At 40.0% G+C, this 16,119-nt stretch overlaps 1 protein-coding gene across 3 annotated transcripts; it reads right to left on the bottom strand.

The window, feature by feature from the left end:
- Positions 1 to 1,619: 1,619 nt before the first annotated feature.
- LOC149837208 (sugar transporter ERD6-like 16) lies at positions 1,620 to 15,341 on the bottom strand. Of its 3 annotated transcripts, XM_090005891.1 has the most exons (18): positions 15,081 to 15,341; positions 14,879 to 14,941; positions 9,326 to 9,415; positions 7,023 to 7,082; positions 5,047 to 5,112; positions 4,863 to 4,928; positions 4,694 to 4,769; positions 4,521 to 4,585; positions 4,334 to 4,426; positions 4,168 to 4,248; positions 3,996 to 4,080; positions 3,873 to 3,919; positions 3,495 to 3,557; positions 3,319 to 3,378; positions 2,995 to 3,048; positions 2,772 to 2,831; positions 2,543 to 2,657; positions 1,620 to 2,071 (listed from the first exon to the last, which is right to left on the bottom strand). In XM_090005891.1, exons 1-18 carry the CDS (start codon positions 15,231 to 15,233, stop codon positions 1,938 to 1,940), a joined length of 1,431 nt encoding a protein of 476 aa, XP_089862017.1. In that variant the 5' UTR covers positions 15,234 to 15,341; the 3' UTR covers positions 1,620 to 1,937. The 3 variants fall into 3 exon arrangements, with proteins under 3 accessions (XP_089862017.1, XP_089862018.1, XP_089862019.1); XM_090005892.1 differs by lacking the exon at positions 9,326 to 9,415; XM_090005893.1 differs by lacking the exons at positions 14,879 to 14,941; positions 15,081 to 15,341 and adding an exon at positions 14,715 to 14,776.
- Between the last annotated feature and the right edge of the window lie 778 nt (positions 15,342 to 16,119).

Genomic DNA, 16,119 nt, shown 5'->3' with positions numbered 1-16,119 from the left:
ACAAAAGCGAGATACAGAGCTTTTAAAACCCTAATCCCAATGTACATGAAACTCTCGTACCCCCAACTCTCAAAAGGAGGTCGGCCATAAATATGACCAAGGGTATAAAACTCTAGTAGGTACAAAGGGAACATTACAAAACTCGACGGGTCTATACTGTGGGGGTTTCTCCCCTGCACCCCCAAAGGGGTTTGTGGTGGGCATCCGTCTTAGCCTTAACAGCTCGGTCCCCTCATTTGCCACCACAAACCCATATTGAAAATTCTCATTGTATAGTCACCAAAATATTTTCATATCGGGTCATCTATCAGAGCAGGTCAAATCATCCACAACATTCAGGTGCAGCAGCACACTAAAAGAGTATAATCACTTGATCTGCCCTCTGGCCAAGGCAATTCAATCCCTTTGATAGATTGCTGCTGCCTGAAACCCCGATCTTGGATTCCATTCTTTCAGTTTGGTCATCCCAGTGAGGATCACTCAGTGCTTTTGTAATAATAGTTCTTGGTTCTAGTTTCGTAGGCCTCGGCATGGCACTTCACCATGTATCTGTATTGGATGCATGATAACCCTTCTTTGCACAGCTACCTTCTCCTTTACTTCAAATTCAAGGATGGTGAGATTGCTCTCGAGTGACTAGCCCTCTAACTAAGATTTTGCACAAGCATGCAATATCTTCTTGTCGGTATATATATATATATATATATATATATATATATATATATATATATATATATATATATATATATATATATATATATATATATATTCCCATCTTTGTATAGCTACTTAATAGATGAGGGAGGTATCCGGTAGCTTCCCCTATCAAAAAAAGAAAACAAAAAATCTATATGAGGAACTATCGGCTGTTACCCAATGCGATGGATTCAGCATGTTTAGCTAACTATTTCAACTGCAAGCACATGTGAACGGTTTCCATACTGAGGTTGTGTTAAACTCACATGTATTGTGCAGTAGTTCTATATTATTGCAGTCAATGTGATTAATGATTCCCATAAATTGGCTTTGGATAAGAGTCAATGTGTTACAAGCTCCACGAGCTTATATAAGCGGGCGCTCATTGCCCCCCCCCCCCCCCCCCCCCCCCCGAACACGCACTGTGGCTAACGGCCATCTTGGGGCGGCGGCGGGGGGGGGGGGGGGGGGGGGGGGGGACATATAACCTGCTTCGGTTCTGTATATCATCTTCACGATAATAGAGTTTGCTTTTCATTCAAAAAAAAATGATAGAGAACTCGAGGAAATAATCAAGTTTATAACAAAAATGGCCAATTTGGACCAAAGAGGTGGAGAGGATGTAGAAACGCATTAATTTCTTTCATTTAATTACAGGGCATAAAATACTAAACTTGCATTTATTGGCATGAGAGGTTGCTAGGAAACAATCCAAACCGGTAGAATTGGTTCCTCCCGTTCAGTGTGTCCTATCGAGCCACTACGTTTTGGTCAGCCTTAGTGAGACCCCAAGGGAGGTTTGCATAACATTCTGTTTGTAGAAAACCGTGCAACGCGTGCAATATTGAACACATTTTACATCACACAAATTGAAGAAGAAAAATTGGAGAGAGACAGAGAGAGAGAGAGATCCAATGAAATTGCTGGTTCGCTATGTTGCACTTTACTATAAGTGACTAGAGGTGGCGTTGGTTTCTCACCTGATATGGGACAACCACAGTTCGAAACCTATGTAGAATGTTCCAAGAAGCAATGTAGAAGTTGGGTGTATTCCCTCCTAAGCATTTGAGACCTCAAAGGTCTAATCAACCAAAGGTTTGCTGTGTGGTTCGTGAAAGATTTTCTCCTACTATAATTCAGAGGTCTGGGGTTTGAAATCCCACCGAGTTAATTATTCCCCAACTTGCTTATCGAATAAAAAGTACAAAAAGATGGTAAGAAGTCAATTAGGTGCGGCCCTTTCATGCTTTGCTAGAAGAGTACGTGCTCATTGCAGTGGTTATTTCTTCGAGGGTTCGGCCCTTCGTCTCGGGAACCAACTTGATCACGAATATTACAGTTAGCGCACCCACCGCAGAGAATACGAAGAAGGTACCTGAAAATATTCATGCAAAAAAGCTTTAATTAGAGGAAACATTGGGGTCTGCTGCACAATGCCCGCAACCTGACATTCTTGTGCTCAGCGTAGTTTTGGTGGGGGGCCAGTCCATGGTTTTGATTTCATCGACTGTGCGAGCATCAGCATAAGATGGACGGTGGAGAACCTGCTAATTTATGAGGGAAGATCAGGTATAATGTGATTGCACGCTTTTGGTGTGCCGCTGCACCTGATGCCCCTACAGCTGACAGGCTGCATACAAAAGATGGAGGGTGATCAGGTGTAGCAGCACACTAAAAGTGTGTAATGACATTGCACCTGATCCTCCCTCCTAATTTGTTGGTGGGTCCCACTGGGTGCTGGTCCCACCAAAGCTCAGGTGGTTTCCAAATAAGTAAACTATGCAAGCAGTTGATGATTGCGTAAGCAGTAAAAACGATTGGACTTGGGTGCAAATCATGACTTCACCTGATGAACTCCAGCTCATGAGGAAGTTGAATGCATAAGAAACAGCCCAGGAACCAAACCAATGCACTAAAGTTACAAGACTTCCTGCTATTCCCTTTACATTTAACGGGAATATCTGCAGCAGAGTTAAACAGCAAGAATTTACTCGTCGATTAATCATGCATACCCATATTTAGATCAATTACTAGCATCTATTATTAGCTATGAAATCTCATGACAGAAGACTCACCTCTGACATTATAAGCCATGGTACCGCGCCCAAGCCTATAGAAAAAGACCCTATATACACCTGATTTTGACACAAATAAACACACAAAAAAGAGGGGATGCAAACCAATAACCACAGATAAGCTAAACATTAGATTCCAGATAAAGTGTATGAAATTTTTCTTCTTTTTGTTTTTTGTTGTTGTAGTTGTTTTTCTTTTTTTTCAGGTTTCACGTAATCTTACCAGTATGCCAGTAAGGGCTAGTATTGGGGCAATGCCTCTTGATAAGCCATGATCCTGTAAAGAGAACGTAACGTTTTCTTAAAATGCATTTGAAGTAGTAAATAGTAGAAAAAGAGGCTGGATCAAGTGCAATCACATTGCAGATTTTTTTTGTGCCACTGCACCTGAGCGCGTGCCCACCGTCTACTATTGGCCACAGCTCACAGGCTGCATTGGAAAGATGGTGGGTGCTTAGGTGTAGCAGCACATTAAAAATGCGCAAGCTGATTGCACCTAATATGGCCTTTATAAAAGGGTGTAGCGATTCGCAATTTTCTGGTGTACCTTTACTAAGAACGAAATTCCAGTTAAAAAGCAACCCAAGCAGGTTCCAGTAGCAGAAATCTGACAAAAACAACCATATCAGTATTTTTCACCATATGTGTGTGTGTGGGTGCGCGATTGCATGCATATGTGACTTCGAGTAATAATGTGCACTTTCTCATATAGTCTGATTTTACCATTATAAGTGGTCTTCTACCGGCTCTATCCAACAAAAATGCACCTAAAGTTGTCACTGGAACCTGTGACATATCGCCACCAATAAGAAATCCATAAGAAAAGGAAACCAAAATTAACATAAGAGTGGAGAGACTTAGGCAAATGCGTGTATGATCCGCAACATAACATAAGAAAAACCATGCTAATATCATGCTTGAAATATGCCCATACTGGGAAATCATGTCATGCTTGCCTCCTCTATTTGATCTTCATTTGTTCTCATGCTCATCACTTAAAACGATCAATATTTCAGCTACCAAGTTTTTATTTACATAAACAGAGCACAAAAAACATTGCATTGAAAAAAAAATGAATCCAAGCATTTACCATGATCATACCTGAATAGCAGCCATGGCTACAGTTCCAAGTGTTCCTGAGGAAAAGCCTGAAGCAAGACAGACAAACTTAGGACTGCATTGAAAATAAGGCTCTTTTTCCAAAAGTTAAATGCTTTCTGTTACCTGCTGCTACAAAAGTTTCACTTGCGTAAAAACCTACTCCATTTATACCTCCAAATTGTTGTAACAAGATCAAACCAACTCCAACCTAAAACATAAAACATATGCAATCTTATTGAAAACTGAAAATCCTTTTAGAACTAGAAGAGAAACAGAAGCTTATTTTAAAACTTACGATGACTGAGCGCACATAGTTTCTTTGAAACAAGTCCCGTATCCTAGCTTTTGGAAGGCTTTGAAATGTTTTAACATACTCCTGGATGACACCATGTATTGTAGCATCTGAGAAAACACGTCTTCAAGATATCGTTACTTCATTCAAACGAGTTAAGATTATGAACCTGGATCTCGACTGATTCTTTAGATATATCAGTGCAATCGCCACGAAGTCGATGCAGCTCTGCCTCGAACTCATCCAGTTTCCCAACCTTTGCCTGAAACATTAATTAATTTGTTCTAGTGAATTCAATCTGTTCCAACTTTCAAGTTATTAAAAGTAGATTTAAAGGAAGCCTGGAAATCACAAACCAGCCATCTTGGAGATTCAGGAATAAAGAAGAGACCTAATATCTGTAGCACGCATGGTAAGATCCCTAAAAATCAACATGACACCAATCTCATATTCATTACATCAATCATTTCGTGGACAAAGCATGACATAAAATAAAAAAATTAGATAAAATGTGGAAAATAAAAATTACCCATTAGTGCTAGAGTTCGCCATGTAACAATAGTTCCTAAAAGGAACGAAGTTGATCCTCCACAAACTATCAATAGCTACAAAAATGCAAGAAACTAAGCTACTTAGTAGTGCTGTTATTCTTCCATGTATGACAAAGAACATGAATATAAGGAGTTTGCCTGCTCTACCTGATTTGCAGTTGTGAGGCCTCCTCTCAGATTTTTTGGTGTTATCTCAGCTATGTATATAGGAACCTGTTTACGCATAGATCGATTCTTCAAGAACTCACACATTGTGTGTGTGTTTGTGTGCGTGTGTGTGTGTGTGTGTGTGTGAGAGAGAGAGAGAGAGAGAGAGAGAGAGAGCATATACCACGTATGAAAAAATACCAATTCCGTATCCTACGGACAGCCTGCCAGCGTCGAGAGACCAAGCACCCTGCAACGAAAAAATGTCAATTTTTTTTAGTCACTATGCTTGAAAATCCAAATGGCACATCAAACTTTTTGACTCTTCTTTTTAGAACACGGATCCCATCATTGTTCCATCATACATTCAATCCTAACTGTTGATTGGATAGTTAGGATTGAATGTACGATGAAACCCATCCTATTTTAAATGATAGAATTAGTGTTTTTATCATGACCATAAGAATTTGGTCACTTAGGAGGTAAACCCCAGGTGATGGCTAGGATTGAATGCATGATGAAACCCATCTCATTTCAAATGATGAAATTAGTGTTATTTTCGTGACTAGAAGAATTTGGTCACTTAGGAAGTAAACCCCATGTGAGGTCACCAACATCGAAGCCCTTATAAAGACCACCAGTTAAAAGGCACCCACACAACTAATGGGAGTGGAACCTAGGCTGAAGAAGTCATCACCTTTTCCCCATGACTGCTGCCACTCGGGCAGGTATAACATCAAACTTTTAGTTGTAATTAACGTATGCACAAAAGTTTTGTTACATTTTGCACACACCCCACACTTTCAATTGACCTTGAGCAAATAAGCACCGAGTTAAATTAATCCCACTAAACTTAATAGGCGGAAATGATCAATTCATCTTTTTAAAAGCCACTTATGCTTATTTTAGTTTTAGCCTTCCAAGTCATCTTCAATCATACTTCTTCGTCTCAAGAGAAATAAATCAACAAATAAATACTTTGTTTTGCTTTGGTAATCCTGAAATGCGACAACGTTGAACATTTTGGTATGTTTTTCAAGGTAGAGAATAAATTTATGAGGAGCATGTGTTGGTAGATTTTTGTTTTAGTATCCTGGCAATTTAAACAACAAAATAAATAGTGGTAGAGAAATGGGGGTATTTGCTTACGTGGCAAAAGGCCACTCAGAAAATGAGAATAAAAAGTTTTTTTTTTTTTTGAAAGGCAAGCTGGGCTTAGGCAGATATTTCTTAAGCCCCATGTGAGCTGGGATTCGAACCTGGGCCTTCAGCAGCACTTGAAGGGTGTTTTCTTTTGGAGTAAGAACATAATATAAATAAGATAAAGGGAGTACAAGTTAGGTGACACAACGAGGTATCCCAGCACGCCTAATATAGTAAAAAGAAAAGAAAGAGTACATAGCACAGCTAGATAGGGATGACAGTGGACCGGGGCGCCACCCCGCCTCACCACGTTTGGACCGAGGATGGAGGACATGAAACGGGGATGGACTTACGCTTTCCCCTGCCCTACCCCGTCCCAATCCTCAATCCTTCTTTAGAGATGGCAGTGGACCAATTAAGGGGAAACGGGCCCCCGCCCCACCTTGCCTCGTTTGGATTGGGGATGAAGGACATGAAACGGGGACGGAGGCGGAGATGGAGGTTAAAATCAAAATCCATGCGGGGATGGAGGGTAAGATTTTGAGACGCGGTGGAGGTGGAGACCTTGTCCCCTGCCCACACCCCAGTCCACTGCCATCCCTACAGCTAGACATGGCCAATACGGCAAACACTCATCCAAGACAGATCAGAATTTGACCATCTAAGCGGAGCACGCTGACACAGTTCCCTTTGCACCTTAGACTGAATTGAATGTATATTGAAAGTGTCTTCTCTGAAAATTAATCCTTCAATTCCTTTCCAGCCAGACTGTTCTTCAAGTCAGCATTAGCCAACTTCACACCAAACCCACTTGTCCATTTAATACGAATATGATTGCAATAAGCAAATCTCTGTGGTTGGGATTAAGATTTTGATAACAAATAAGGCCCTCTCAAGATAAGAGGACTAGCATTTCGAAGAAGACATATTCCCATAATAGGTGGACAGTGGATTCAACCCAAACGCATTGAAAGTTGAAACACAGTTCTTTTGATTTTGAGGGTTGATCAGACAAACCTTTGAAAAATATATGGCAAGCCATCCTGCGATACAAATGATGGACGAAATTCTCATTGCCTGCAGCACAAACGAAGTGTTCAAATGTAGTTAGTTTATGCATTGAATCTCTATCCTTTGAGGACAACTTTAATTGAAAAAAAAAGTAAAGACTCCTTCATGGCCTTAGCGCGACCGGGTCATGCTCAAGTGGGTCTGAGCTCATTTGGCTAGGAATTTGGCCTTATACAGCAAGTTGGCAACCCTGTGAGGAAAAAACAACCTGAGTGGTTGGATCAGATATATGCAGATTGAGCCTGATCTGCCATTGATAAAATGACCTCTTTTCTAGGATGGAAGATCAGGTGCAAACACATTGCATATTTTGAGTGTGCCACTACACACACAGGCTGTCAGCCAAAGATGGAGGGCCACAGTGTGTGCAATTTGTTTGCATCTGATGTGCCCTCTTTTTAATAGCGTGGGTCATAAGACCAACCAGCTGGAGCTCTTTAGAGTGAGACACAAACCCGACTGCTGTGCGTCCACTCATTGGCGCCATGTGATAGGTCATCAAAACAGTATGAGGTGATGCCATCGTGAGCTTTGCCGAGCACCTTAAAGTGGTTGTGAGCTCACTCGTTGTATATGCATCAAAACAGCTAAGGGGTTGGCAGGTGCACGAGTGACGCAGGTAGGGGTGAGAAATGGATAAGGTGGCCAAGACTCATTTGGGTCAAGGTTTTAGACCCAGGCCCGTTAGCTACAGGGCCAAAACCCAGCTTGTTATATTCATAGGTCGGGTCTGGGTCGGCCTGCACGCTATTGGACTGGCCCAACATGCCTGAACTATTTATTAATTTTAATGATATAAAACTTAAAAATTAATTAATTGCATAATAACTTGGTAATTATTATTATTTACCTAATTAGTTGCATTAATTTATGAAAACTAGAAAGGTAATTAGTTGGGTGCATGAAAACCATAATGACACATTTTTATCGGCAATTTCTTGTTTTTCAAAAACTCGTGAGAAATTGAAAAAAATCCATAAATCTCGCAATTTTTTTGGCAAAATCTCGGCAATAAAAAAAGTAATTAAAAAATATTTTTTTATAAGAAAATATTAATAAAAATATTTACAAATAAAAATACATGATTTTTTCATGATAAATAGCCGTTTAAAAAGTAAATATCACGTTTAAATCACAATATTTATGTTTTTTTATAAATCTTGAGATATTTTGTAAATCTCATGAGAAATTGCCGTTTTAAACTTTCAGGCAATTTCTCGTGATATTATCCCAAGATTTTCATAAATCTCGTGATATTTGTCACACTGATGAAAACTTACTAATTATTTATTATTTACCTAATTAGTTGCACTAATTAGTTGGGTTTGGGTTGTCCTGGACCTGACCCACACATTGGTCTATTGGGCCAATGAGTCAGGGTCATGTGCTGATCTTCAAATTCAAGCCCGTTAAAACCGGGTCAAATCCTAACCCATTAATAAATAGGCCGGGCCATCTCCTGATTGAGCCACACTTAAAGCCCTGCAGGCTGAGCTCTAAACGGACTTAGGCTGGGCTCAGCCTGGGCTGGCCGGATGGCTAACCCTACATGCAGGTAGGTCCAATTGCAGCATCTCTCTCTCTCTTTTAAAATAAAATAATAAAAAAAGGACATGCAATTGGGGCTACTTGCTATTATGAACCCAAACAAGTATCATGCATGGTGGAAGGCCAATGGGCAACCCCATGAGAAGAATGGATCATGTGAACTGCAAAACGTGGGCAGCACCATAAAGGTGCATATGATATCGCCAGCTGTGCCTCACACTGGTGAGCATTGATTACCAGGATGGTAAGAAATAATGCCAAATCACCTATGATCAGGAGAGGGTGTTGAGTGTGCACTCCCGGAACATGCACTGTAGCTACAGTGCGTGTTCCATGGTCCTCACTGAGCGCCGCGTGGTGCTCAGTGGGGGCGTAGGGGGGAGCCGTGCACCGCTCTACATCAGCCTGCAGGATGTACGGTTCTCCCATACATACACCCCACTGAGCGTGGTGCTCAGTGGGGACCCAGGAACATACACTGTAGCTACAGTGCGTGTTCCTGGGAAGAACATATAACCTGCCTGCTGTGATCGGTGATTTGGCTGATTCACCTGATCCCTTCTCCTCTACTCTCATGAGGTGGCGCTCGGGGTTTGATATCTTCGGGTAGTAGGCAGCAGGGTTTTTCCAAATTCAAACTCAAGTAGTCCAACAGTAAAAGACTTGATAAGAGAGAGGGAGGTGAGAATGTGGCATTTTACCCCTTTACGTCCAAAGAAATCTGATACACGCCCGCTCACGATGGCACCAATCATAGCACCGATGGTCAATATGGACCCAAACACTGAATACTGCCAATCCGGTAAAGTTGGTTTCAGTCAAACAAAAATGATTGCATAGAGATCACTAAATCACATCAGACCAAAATTAATAGGAAACCAAATCAAGGAGTAAAAACAAGGTTGGCAATCTCCCCCGGAACTGGATGGGTTCGAATCAAGATCCGAATAAGAGGTGCTGGTGCCGAGTCATAACCAATGTCTGACCCAATCTTTTATTGAAAAACCACACCTAGGTTCAATAAGGATTTCATTAATCAGACTTGCTTCAATATATATATATATATATATATATATATATATATATATATATATATATATATATATATATATATATATATATATATATATATATATATATATATATATATAGAGAGAGAGAGAGAGAGAGAGAGAGAGAGAGAGAGAGAGTGTGCCTGACCCAAAAGAAGCCGATGGCCCCTACCCTTTCCTACCCCTATGTCCCTAACCTCTCTCTCTCTCTTCAGCCCTCCGCGACCCACAGGCTACAGTGCTGGAGGCCCACAGGGGCCCCCAGAGCCCCTCTCGCCCTCCTGCCCTCACTCGCCCTCCACGGCTCCGCCCCTGCCCGCGATGACACGACATGAAGGAGCGGCTTTGCCTCGAGGTTGAGCGGCTAGGCTTCAGCCCCGTCATCATAGGCAGCTGGGGGTTCGGCGCCTCGAGCAGGACCAGCAAGGACCTGCTCGGCAGCGTCAACGACTACTGCATCTGCTCTGTTGTCGTATGTGTTACCCAGGCAATAAGGATGGCGGAGGGGCCACCGCCGCGGCCGAGAAGGCATCGGAGAAGGAGCCGGAGTTGCATCTGGTGTCAGAGGAGGAGCAGGAGTACCAGTCTGCTTCCGATGAGCAGAAATGTTAGGGTTTTCCTTCCTCTCTCTTGTTTGACCTTTTAATTCTTACGCTTCTCCGTATTGAATGTGCTTGTGGAGAAATAAGAATGACAATTGTAGGATTTTTGTGCGGCATGATTACTTCTCCCTCTTTTTTTTTCCTTGTTTATCTTTTGGTGGATGCCTTATGAAAGCCTTTCCCCATTCTCTCTTGGGTGATTTTATTGTTGAAATGCAGTAGAATTTGGTTTACTCTTAAATTCATGCATGTTTTGTTTTTTTCCATTGAGGCAGTGTCTGTTTGGTTGTGCCTTCACTACCGAGAAGATTGGATAAAATTGCTAATATCTCATTGCATTCCAGGATGCAATGTTTCTGTTTATCCTATTTATTTGTATTAATGGATGCTCCACACGCCATAAAATCTTTTCTCAAAGTGTTTCCTTATATACATGATGTGTTAGTTCTCTTATGGAAATTCTTACAGAAGTGTTGTGTTACCCGAGAGTTTCTTTTACCATTACTTGCCCCAGATTTGAGCTGTCACAGATATAGGTGATATTTTAAAATGTTGCGATGTCACAGAAAATGATAATTATCACCTTTTTTTTAAATGTTATGGTTCTGTCGTGATTTTGCCCCTTCAAAAAATTTTAATCATTTTTTTGATGTCAATAGGTCGGAGAGAATATTGTGTTTTCAATAATAAAGAAAATTATTTAAGAACTACAGTGTATACTTCAAAATTTAGCTTTGTTTGATATAAAGATTGTTAAGGATCACTCCATCAATGGAGACTTCTCAGAGTCCCAGCGTGAGCAGGATTGATGGACGTCCCTCCTTGTGGAAGTCCTACTTCACTTAAGATTTTTATCTTATTATTGTTTTAAACTCTTAATTCTTAGGTTTCTATTTGTTTTTAGAACTAGTTGAGTTCATCCTTAACTTAAATTGCTAGCTCTGCTTTTATATATATACATATATATATATATATATATATATATATATATATATATATATATATATATATATAGAGAGAGAGAGAGAGAGAGAGAGAGAGAGAGAGAGAGTAACCCATATAAGTTGGACAAACCGTTGCTGTTGATCACGATCAAACGGTGACTATTCATCATTTTTTTGTGCGCTTCAGAGATTTAGCAGTCTTTACTGCCACTAATATCTGAGCCAAAAAATGACATTTAGCGGCGGTTCAAGTCTTTTTTTTCAAAAAAAAAAGTGCGGCATTACGCCACGCGTTCAAACTTGTTCGAAGGGAAACCCGTTGGAAGGATACCAGTTTTCCTATATACATAGTCTTGTATTGAAATAATGTTGTTCTTAGTAGAATCACAGGTGTGTGGAACGTAAATATTTACCTGGCTCCATATGATAACCGGATCTCACCAGCCCGACCCAAATAGTTAATTGGACCCTTTCTTTTGTTAGGAAACCGTAACCCTGCTGGATACCGTGTGGGTTGGGATCGGGTCATACCCAACCCGTTGACACCCCTAAGGGAGGTTGCCAGGTTTGAAGCAGTAGTACACAAGGGACCTCTACCTAATACAAGTATAACCAACAGCTAAGGTTGGGAAATGCCATTCTCTTAACTATGGGCTCTGCTGCACTTGAAAATATGTATGGACGTTGACAGAAAGAGTACATGATATCCTACATGCATGTTTTACCATAGGCAGGTCCGTTGTATTCCTACGTGAGAGTGATGTCATCTTAAACATTTTTGTGGGACCACAGCTCCTTTTCTTAAGATCTTAGAAAAATCTATTAAAAGCTGCACAGGGCATGTTTATAATACCCCTGTAATTATAAATCACAATCACCATGAACACAAAAAAAGTAAAAGTTAGATTGTGATTGTTTCTGCCTTAAATCTTGCGAAAATAGATCGCAAGGTTGATATTGTGATTCACAATCATATCTTCTACTTTCTTAGCTTCCACTTTCTCGCGCTTCTATTTTCTTACCTACTACGAAAGCAAACATGCTCTTAGACTTTTATCTTTGACCACGTAAGTAAATGGATTTCAAATACTCACCTCGTGTAAAATAGCTTTTCTACTCTTTTATGATAAAATAGCTTATCATTTTTCAACTTATAGTCTTTTGATTAACAAACCGACAATGAGGGCATTTAACCACTGTGTATCTAAACAAATGTCCAAGGGCTATTTTTGTTTCATGCAACTTTTGTGGGAAAGTGTTGGGCTGACAATCCTGATGTAATCTCTTCTCACCATGAATGAAACCAACATCAAATCATCATGGTGAGAAAGTGCCACGATGACAAGTTTTTCCTACACCACCTAACACTTTTTTGTGTATAAACCTTTCATACCTTCTCCCTATGTAAGCTTTTACATGAAAAAGCTGAGCTGGCATGAGTTTTTAAAATTTTGAAACAATTCCCATGTAAAACCTTTCCTTTACAAGGGAATGAAACAAACAAGCCCTAAACAGCTTTTGAATCACCAATTTTGGCAGCTATAAATGCACCAAGAATTGGCTCTCACCCGTTCACACACACACACACACACACACACACACACACACACACACACACACACACACACACACATATATATATATATATATATATATATATATATATATATATATATATATATATATAGAGAGAGAGAGAGAGAGAGAGTTTGTTCAACTAAAAACATGTTTTAGATTATTGAATTGCATTGCGTAGGCAGGTTTTCTAAGAGTTGCGAAAATGAGCGGTTAATAATGCACCAAAATTTATGATTAAAATATTCATGTTTTTTATGTCCAAACCGCTTGATCAAAAGTGTGATTACTAAAAATGAAGCATGTTAAACACATCGAGAGTCAGACAGAGTAAATAAAACCCATGCTTGGGATTTTTTTGCTTAGTGCTATATATATATATATATATATATATATATATATATATATATATATATATATATATATATATATATATATATATATATATATATATATAAGATCCAAATGTGGTATAGACTTGATTTACATATATCTAAGCTCCAAATGTGAAATCTAACCTTTGGACGATGATTTAGCATGTCTTATTTAAAATTTTCATGTTTTAAATAGACTCAAATAGGATGTTTTATGCCATTTCTAAACCGCCCTTATTTTCATGAATTCTGAGCTGTTTATTTTTCACTGTCTAAAAAATGACTCTGATGGTGTATTAGACATGATAAAACCTTGTAACATGTAAAATAAACAATACTAAAGACATCTGTATAGTTACATTTAATATTTGGTGGCTAAATCCATATAAACAAGAGTGTGTGCCACCATATGATATTGGTACAGAACCACCACATTATATATATATATATATTGATTACCTGTTTTCTACTACAGAAACTATGTAGATCACATTTATAGATCTGATTTACAAAAAAAGAACAAAAAATATGAAAGAAAATTTGTTGTTACTCATTAGCATGTTACCTTCAAAAGCTACTACACAGAAACATGACTAGATCTGGACACTTAACCTAATAATGTAGAAAAAATGACAAGCTATTTTATGGTCTGTATTAAAAAAAGAAAAGGAGGATGATCCACCCACCACCTTATATATCCTCTCCTTCAAAATTTGTATGTTAGGTACGTTTTCAGGTAAATCTGACCATATGGATGTGATCTCTATAGTTGAAAACATATGAATAGACTCTTGGATCAAACTTTTTGGATGTGTAGGTAGGATTTTACCAAGTTTAAAAAATCAATGACCCTAAAATTTCAGAAATTTTCTATGTTATAAAATCTTACCTGCACATAAAAAGAACTTTGATCCAAGAGTTTATTTATATGTTTTCAACTGTGGAGTACAGTCAGTTTTGCTGAAAAACATGTTTTATATACAAAATTTGAAGGGAAGGATAAGGAGTGGACAACCATCCCCTTCTCAAAAAGCATTCACTCACTGTGGATCAGATTAGGGATACCAACCAACAGGCGCCCCATGGATGCCATTAATCCATGTCGATGAATGCCATCAAACCACCATGTCTAGATTCCTTATGCCTCAGGCAGGCCCCACAAAACTTTTCAAGGCCATAGACGCTCAAACTAACGGCACAGAGATCAAGGTTCCAGCCATGGTGATTGGGTACTGTTCATCCAGTGGATGATCGTCATCCAAGGAACCCATCACCATCAGGGGTACCACTGAGCTGAACCACGTTCAATATGGGTATTTATGTCACAGTGAGACAAGGATGGCCTCTCTGTATTGCAATTGATATATGGAAGCGTACCAGACGTGGTTCATTTGGACCTAAGTTCCACCACACATTCCAAAATATCCCACCTCCTGGAGGATATTTTGGGGCCTTCGACAATGTGTTGATTTGAAAAGAAGATGAATGATAGCCTACCAAAGAAAGAGAAGATAAAAGAACAAAAAGAGAGAGAATCATTTGCATGGCAGTACTCAGACCAAACAAATTCAAACACGGCACAAAATGATGATCACCACCATTCCTGTGACAGAGAAGATGGAACTGTAAAGTACTCGAGTCCGATCATCTAACCTCGCCTCTTCTTGTGAAGGTAATGACATTCACAGTTAAAAGTGATTAAAGTACCTCCGCCAGTGTCAGACCCAGATCGCTCCTGATCCCTGCCTGGGCTGGCGAAGAGAAACCCACCTGCGGACATACACGAGGAATGAGAAATTAAAGCAGAGCAATGAACGAATGGCCACCACGAGTTTTTAACATTTTTGAAGAAGGCATGTGTATTAGGAATCTCAGATTTGGGAGGTGGAGGTCCAGTGTGTGTGCTTACTGAGACTCCAAACTCGAAAGAACCGGCGACGGCGACCAACGTGCTGAGCAGGACCATGGCGATGGATCCTTGGCCATCGCTCTCCTCCTTTCCTTTCAAGATGAGAGGATGCGTTGTGGAGTCTCCCTTCTCCATGTCTTGGACGTCCCTCATTGCTTTTGTGTTTTGTTATTCCTTAGGAAGGGAAGAGATGGATCTCCGCCTCGCCTTCCCTGTATGTCTGAGAAGCCGGCCTCCTCTTTCAACAACGCATTGAGGTTCCTCTCTATTTATAGGAACAAATTCTAAAGATTCAAGATATGCCAAGGAAAGATTGTCTCAATTACCCTTTCACAATCATCTGCTGCCGTATAGGTTGAACTCAAGCCGAGCTCAGCTTGAATTGGCTCCTTTGCATGTCATCTACCTGATCAGCCAACCATGCAACACTATGTATTTTGAATATTATTTTTCATACAAATACAGATTTGCTGTCTGTGGCTCCACAAAGTGACCCGGCTTCCAACGTACGCACCCAGACATGATTGTCATTGCTGATTAGACTATGGCTATAAAGCCAAACAACAACCATCCCCACAAGGCCAAAGAACAGCAAGAAAACACACAAAAAGACACAATATTACTTACGTGGTTGGTTCGGTTCATAAGAACTTACGTCCACGGCTCGACCCACTCAATATTTTCTCATCTATTCAGATGTATGGTTATAAATGAGAGTGCCCATCACAAGACACGTTTTTGGAAAAGGTGTTGCTAGCCTTGATTTTAGGAGGAGGATCCGGTATCTCAGTAGGATCCTTCTTTACTTTTTCACTTTTATGCTTATCTTCCCTCTCATTTGTACAGGTGACGATCTCTTATATTTATCCCTCAGCTGTCAACTGACTGGATGCTGATCCTTCTTCATTTAGTTGGGTGGCGATCTCTCATCTTGATACCTTTGGCTGACTGGATGCTGACTGTAATCAGGCTAAAGTTCGAATCGCGCGAGAAATCATTTAGATCAGTGAAAAAAGGCAAGGACAGGATGGGGATCAGT

Source organism: Nuphar pumila, chromosome 5 (assembly GCF_984573655.1).
Source record: "Nuphar pumila chromosome 5, dmNupPumi1.hap1.1, whole genome shotgun sequence".
NCBI classification, from domain to species: Eukaryota; Viridiplantae; Streptophyta; class Magnoliopsida; order Nymphaeales; family Nymphaeaceae; genus Nuphar; species Nuphar pumila.
Note: the sequence above shows the minus strand (reverse complement) of the source record. Positions and strands in the feature narration are given on the sequence as shown.

Coding starts and splice junctions, on each gene's coding strand:
- LOC149837208 (XM_090005891.1), bottom strand. CDS start 15,233: ATGAGGGACGTCCAAGACATGGAGAAGGGAGACTCCACAACGCATCCT. Junction 3,558..3,872: donor TAGCCATGGCTGCTATTCAG/GTATGATCATGG, acceptor GATATGTCACAG/GTTCCAGTGACAACTTTAGG. Junction 2,658..2,771: donor CATGGCTTATAATGTCAGAG/GTGAGTCTTCTG, acceptor ACTCTGCTGCAG/ATATTCCCGTTAAATGTAAA.